General features: G+C 36.3%; 1 protein-coding gene across 2 annotated transcripts in view; it reads right to left on the bottom strand.

The window, feature by feature from the left end:
* Positions 1–7,358, bottom strand: part of LOC126372425 (low-density lipoprotein receptor-related protein 2) — a 326,882-nt gene extending 319,524 nt beyond the window's left edge. For both annotated transcript variants that reach the window (XM_050018164.1, XM_050018162.1), the window contains exon 1: positions 7,091–7,358. In XM_050018164.1, coding sequence (XP_049874121.1) covers positions 7,091–7,172 — 82 coding nt within the window. In that variant the 5' untranslated portion in view covers positions 7,173–7,358. The remainder of the gene's footprint in view (positions 1–7,090) is intronic.

Below are 7,358 nucleotides of genomic sequence, written 5' to 3' on the forward strand. Positions count from 1 at the left end.
AGCTCACAGAGGTGCGGTGAGGTGGCTGTTGATGAATGAATGTGGAGGAAGCAAGAGAATTGTGTCAGGATCGAAGCAAAATTCCATTGTCTCTGCTTACCCCGATGGGAAATAGGCGTCAGTTTGCGCATCATTCTAATGTGATTTTCTTCCACAAAATCTCGAGTCTTTTTTTATCAATTAATTTAAATGTGGGTAAAAATTAAGAACACAAATTTTTACCTGGATTGCAACTAGGTAGTGTATTGCAAGATGTTATTAACAAAAATCGTGATTTTACAAAAAGGCAGTTTAAGGTTATTATAAGGCGATAATATGTCATGTATGTAATCCTTAGAAGGCACGTTAGAATTTGCCAGTTGCCACGCGCGGGCGCAACCGCGGTTATACAAGTTCAAGGCGAAACAACCTGTTATCACCCGCCCTTGTCACTCTAACTGTGACAGAGAGAGACGACAACATGTTTAGTACTAGAGCTTAGGTATTTACCAAGTACGTGATTAGAAGATACAGGTTTTGTATCCGTTGGAAGTTATCATAAAGGCTTCGTGGGAATATTAAATGAGGGGTATAAATGTATAATGTTATGGAGAACCCGACAGAGTGTGATTAGCCGATGTTTCCCGGTTGTAAGGAACGGCGCACCTAGTTTGTTTTCATCTTGAGTTCCTTTACCTTCGCATCTCCTGGTTAAGCATCCTTCCCAAAAGGATCAGAATTCAAAGGTCTAATTGAAGAGAAAAAGTGATTAGCATAAACTATCAAGACAGTAAAAAAGAAAAGAGAGAAAAATCGAATAGTTGGCCTTTGAAAGACAAGAATAGAGAATGCTACACCGAAAGCGTGGCTTTTAAATTAATGATGATGGATCAAGAACTCTCTTATCTTAAAATTGTTTCAAATATTTATTTCTAAAAAAATATGTTTGAATCGCAATTTAAATCAAGCTCTATTCAATTATTTAAATCAAATCAAGTAAATTAAGTTTTACCAATGCAGACTATATTTTATTATTGAATATAATTTAGAGCGCTGAATTAGTTAAAAAAACCTATATTTTTTATAAAAAGGAATTTATTTACTGTAATTTGAATACAGGTTTTTTTACGTGAAAACGGCTATTGAATTATACTGTATTGAAATACTTATATTTAGACATTTGTACACGACGCAATAATACATTTATATAGATATTATATTTAAATACAACTAAAATTATTATTAGTTGTTAAATAGGAATCAAAACTCATAATCAGAAACATGCGTAACTTCGTCACGTTCAACTAGGCAAGTGTTCTGAATCTGACCTGGTCCAAACGAACCCATTACACTAGCGGCATTGCCCCGTTGCACAACCACTGACAGGCGTTGGACCAGGTAAGACGCAGACCTAGGGTCACCCCCTCTGACTTTGAGTCTCCGGCCGATCTCCCCGATCAATTCCTTCGCCTAGCTACCCCAAGGACCTGCAGTCTCAAAAGCCACGGGCCCAAACATGTATGCAGTTTTCAGTTCCGCGTACTTATTTTTAAAATATATTTTCCCTTGAAAAACTGTTATGTTTGCCGAGTAAGTAGGTACAATTACCTTTAGAACACATTTTAAAACCTCTAAAGCCCAAATAACCTTCGCATTCAACGTTCATATTTACAGAAAAGTAATAAGTGGGTCACATAATAGCACTTACATTTATAAAAAAACACGCGGATTAAGCTGAATTTCTCGTGACATTATTAGGCACAATTGCGGTCAAACCTACGTTCCTTAAATAAATCACTATCTTATAATTATAGTTAGTAAAAAAAAACATAAGCAGCCTATATACGTCTCACTGTCTCCCCTCAATCAACCAGAAGAGTACAGAGCATATTCCACCACGCTTGTCAAGTGCGGGTTTGATGCACCTGGAACCAGGAGGTTAACGTGCCCTCCTAAGCACGGAATCATCTAAATTTTTCGGTGTAATGTACCTAGCCAAACACATGACAGTCTCACAAAGTGATTTCGACAATGTCGGAGGAACATTCGGGAATCGAACCCGGACCCTCCAGTTCGTGGGCCCAACGCTCTAACCACTAGACTACGTAGGCTATTGTTATTATTATTTAGTAACTTACACATAAACACAGAGGACGTGTACAAAAAAGGCACTTGTCACTTGTTCGGAATGCCATATGTTAAAGTAATATTAACAACATTATTATTGATCTCACTTGTATAAACATGCACACAAATGTATGTATGACACATGTGTTAATTCGACGCACTGATAAAATATTCCATTGAAGGTTTAAAGTTATTTTTTTTATTTTTTTATAAAAATGTTTATTGAAATATCAGTTACAGTTGTCGTTGAAACCCTGTCTCCCAAACTAGGCGAACCTGTATTTTGGAAGACATTGGCCCCGATTCCTGCAGACACCGCCTAATTTTATTTTAAGTTATATCCGTCATTTTCATATCCGTCGAAAAGGAAAGGGACGGATGATTCACAGCTCTTAATTTTAGGAAGAATGAGTAAATGAATGAATAACCCGGGCGAATCAAAAGGTACCTCGCTGGTATGCAATCCGTTTGACGTGCTGTCTACTTAACTGTGACGGGTTATTGGCGGATGTAAAATTTTTAGACGGTTGGTTTAGATTTGTGCTTAAAATTGACGTGTGTTCCATTAATTTTATGCTTGTCGATTACCCGTCCCTTTCCTTTTCGGCGGATAAGAAAATGACAGATATAACTTAAAATAAAATTAGATGGTATTTACAGGAATTAGCACCAGTGCCTTCCCAATATAAGTACTTATTAGCTACATTAACAGTGGTGACAATACGGTATTAAAATAAAACAATAAGTAATAAAATAAATAAAAATAAAAGTGTTCTTGTGTGTGTATGTTTGTGTGTGTGTGTGTTTGTGTGTGTGTGTGTTTGTGTGTGTGTGTGTTTGTGTGTGTGGTATCAATTCTCGAAAGATAAAACCCAGACCGTGAAAAACTTTCGTTCGTACATTTCATATAATTATCTTTTGGCTAAGTTACAAAATAGTAGTAGGTATGTAAATAAATATGATTAACATTTTCCGGAACGATGGGCAAAGATCATCACGCACTGGGTACCACAGGAAGACACCGTAGACGTGGTAGACCACGGAAACGATGGCGCGATGATCTCGACGGTTATCGAAAAGACGGGATAAAGCTCGCACAGAACCGGGATACTTGGAAAGACATGGGGGAGATCTTTGCCAACAGTGGGATCATACAGGCTAATAATAATAATAATATTTTACATTTATTAATTTCAGAATCACAATTGTGTAATACAAGTTATAACGACTCGCTAATCATGTCGTTAAAACCGACAATGAGATTTGTATATTGATAATAGTTAGTTACGTGGGTCTCTCGATTGAATAACCCTGACACCAAGGCTGATGAAAAAGAGGGATTGTATCCTTTCTAACATGATTGACCTTATATCGCAGAACTTCGTATAGAAAGTGGCTGCAAGTTGTGTGTTTAGTTGAGGCTCTGCCTACCCCTTTACCACCCGATGGGAAAATTAACCCATAATTCATCATTTAGGTAGTAATGACATCGTAACGAATACTGACAGGGATTCTGAGTTAATATGAAGTGGAATTTTCTGTCGGAAAATTCATGAAAATTTTTGTGTTTTTATTTTTACTTATTTTCAGTTCCATACTTTTGCAACAGAATATTCTACTTGATATCAACTAATCAATCATCATCGTTCAAAGAATTCATTATTCAGATGTCTTTTATTTGACGTGACTTATTGTAGATTTGCCGCAGATGGCATTATCTACTTGGCCGGACAAATGGGGAGCGCTGAAGGTAAAACTCTCACCTGGTAAAATTACGATTTCACAAACACCTTGCATTATGTACGTAAGTTCATCATTTTGGAAAAGACATTTTCGGGCATGCTTGCGTTACCATACTTGCAAGTCCTGACATGGATATGATAGATAAATCATCATACTGGAGACATTTACGTATATAGAAAAAAAATCCGGAACTAAGCTATTATTTAACACGTAGTAACAATAGCCGTAGTCTAGCTGTCTTGGCCCAGTTAGCTATTGCGGTCAACTCTTTGCTGATTGTACTAAAATTATGATGACTCCAAGTTTCTTTGTAATTTGTTGACATTATTTTTATATTGCCTATCGTATTTACCTTACTTTCTTTTTCTTTTAATATTAAAGAAGAAAAAATTTAAGTTTATTGTACTTGCTGAAATTTTCCCTTTTTATTTTCAGTAGGGCCACGTGTTAAAATTTTGTCGCGGTCATTTTATCGATTCCGACAACAAAACAAGTCGTGTCGTTCTGTCAAAATACGAACAAATCCCGGGGCATGGATGTTAGGGAAAAAAAGCAAATTTATCGATTTCGACAAAATTTATTAAATCGATCGATAATTTTATCACGTTACGCTAGTTAGCCCTGCTGGTAACATTACCGCGGAAAAAATATCTACATATCTACGTACTGTTAAATCAAACGATACGAATCAAATTCAAATATTATGTACTTAATAATAAAAAAATAAAGATGTTAGAGTTAAGAGTAAGTTTTTTAAATAAGGGTCTAAACTGGTCATTGAATCGATATTTATTATTATTATTTGTACTATTTTATAAAATAATGATTTAAATTTAAATAAACACCAATATTGAAAAGGTAAGTAATTAGCAGTGTATTGTTGTCTCCTGATAGAAAAGTGGCCGTGTGAGTTTGATCTCAGTTACTTCACAGTGTCCAAAAAATATAAGTTTAGAAATAACCTCTAAGTAGTTTAATTTTATAATTTTTAGAACCAAAACTCGCTCGATGTAGACGGAAAATAAGGCCACTCGCCGTAGCGAGAGTCGCCGTTCGGGGAGTCGCCGTCAACGCTACAATTCGATTTTTCAGTAGTCGGGTTTCAGTTTCTAAACTTATGTTTTTATTTTTATTATTTTGGGGTCTTAGTTATTAAAATAACGTGTTTCGGAAACGTGTTATGCAAGATTGGATATAAATCCTATCCGGAACATGTCTTGAGCAGTTATGTTATTTCAACGTAATTATCGAGTGAATACCTACAAGGGAATTCTGACAGGTGGTTTAGAAGTTATGCTGGAACAGATTGTATATAACGTACATAGCGGCCAAACACATAACCCTCCTTTTTGCTTCGCCACAGTCGGGTAAAAAGTAAATAATGATGAATGAATGAATGTCTAATGTCTAAGGAAAGGGCCTTATAAGAAATACATAATACGTGTGAATCTTCGCTTTCATCTACTAGTCACATAACATCCAAACTGAGAGCATCCTCTTTCAATCAAAATATACGACGTACATCTCGACAATTTGTCAATACATTTATAATCAGAAAATCTATTGTCTCTCTCTAACATTCACACGATACTACAATGGATCCTGTAAATTCTATCGTAAATCATACCAAACAGCTTAGGAAATAAGACATGGATTGGACTGTGGTTAGTGTGGTCGATATGGTCACTATGGTCTTTATGGTCAGACAGGAAGGGGCCTATTGAATGGACGCGAGCAATGTCACCGAACGTACTCGACACGCCGCGACACCCGACGACACTCGTTAACACGCGAATAAACTACACACGACACTTTCAACAACTTTTTTATGAACGTGGCACTTTTTTCTTGCGTCACTTGTTTATGGAACTTTTAATGGTGAAACCGGATATTATGTGCCACTTTAATAACAAGGGAATAGGAAAGATTCTTGAGGTGGCTACTCTAAAGTGATAGGCTGGTGCATCGCTAATAATCACAACATAATTTATCACTAATTGGTTATAAATACCAAGAGTAAATTCAAGAGAGTTACATATTAGGTAGGTATTTATAACGAACATAGTAAATCTACATAGCTGTATTGCCTGCAAGGTAGTGTGTAGATATATAATCATTAAATGCATATGAAGCGTGTATTATTTATTCATTATTCTTTATTAAGTTTCGCGATAGAATGAAGTTATTAACTTATTAAGTCAGAATGTAAGTAGGTACCTAATTTGTAAGTGGAAAGTTTAACGAACACTTGTTACAAAGAAATTAGTAGAATATAGAAGAATGTTCCCGTATTATTAATTTTAAAAAATATGGCATCACGCCTGTATCCATGTAGGTGTAGGCAGTAATAGGAGCCTTATGCCATTATCCGGGCATAAATTCTGGGAACCACGTTTATGATGAGCATCGAACCGGGGTTCGAAACAGTGACACTACGATATAAGTCACGCGTGCTGCGAACATAGCTATCGCGGGTTCATTATTTTTTTGGTTGTAAAAATAATTAAGTAATTAAATAAAATCTAGCTAATTCAAAGAAACACTGATTGATTTCTTAATTAATACTTAGACTTCCAAGCGTAATGCTTGTCAACGTTTAATTAATGTTAGGCAATTTAATTAAAAACCCAATTCACACGTAGGTAAGTTTATTATTAATGTTCAGCATTCATGTGGGTAGGAACAGTTATCAACTCAACTTAGAAAGTCACTACCTACTTGAATAACTTCCTACTACAAGAATTAAACTACGTTTAGGCACTTTTTAAATATCCTAGTTATCATATTTTACTGTAAATAAATATACTAAGTTTCCCTGTCCTATAAGTAAATTATATTTTTCCATAGGTACAACGCGCCCGTTGATGTCTTTTCTAAGACGCAATAGTTCCCCGTTCACGCTCCGATACCCGCTACTGAAGCCATCAATAACTTCAAAAACTTGACAAAAAAACACTTCTTTTTTTATAGCGAAAACGGCACTCGAAAGTCACGAAGAGGGTTAAACGTGAAAACTCGAAAATATCTTCTTTATTGCACTTACAGCGGACTTATAGAGAAAAACGAGCGAATAGACAATTAGGTAACCATATTTCAAGAAAAGACTTAACTTTTTATAATGTCGGTAACTTAATATAAAGTAGGTTACACACGCGGCATTCTTCGGCGCGGCCTACCTTCGAAATTCTTATTAGAAAGTTTTCTTTCCTTCGACTGTGACAGTTGGTAGAAAGTGACTGACCTGATAAATGTCTGGTGTCTGTCTGTGCGGCGGCCGCTGCCACAAACAGGAACAGCCAGAACGCCTCCCCGGCGCTCCGCATCGTCACTTCACAACCACATAGACACTTCACACTGTATATTGAACACCGCACTTCAATTCCTTACACTGAAAACAACCTTTGATATAAACTAGTTTTTATCGGGTAAAGTTGACGATGGAAAGTTGTGTCAAAGTTCTTGTCGCTCGCCAATACGAGCGTTTCTTGTGGCGCGGCGAGGCGACTGCC

Source organism: Pectinophora gossypiella, chromosome 14, assembly GCF_024362695.1.
Source record: "Pectinophora gossypiella chromosome 14, ilPecGoss1.1, whole genome shotgun sequence".
NCBI classification, from domain to species: Eukaryota; Metazoa; Arthropoda; class Insecta; order Lepidoptera; family Gelechiidae; genus Pectinophora; species Pectinophora gossypiella.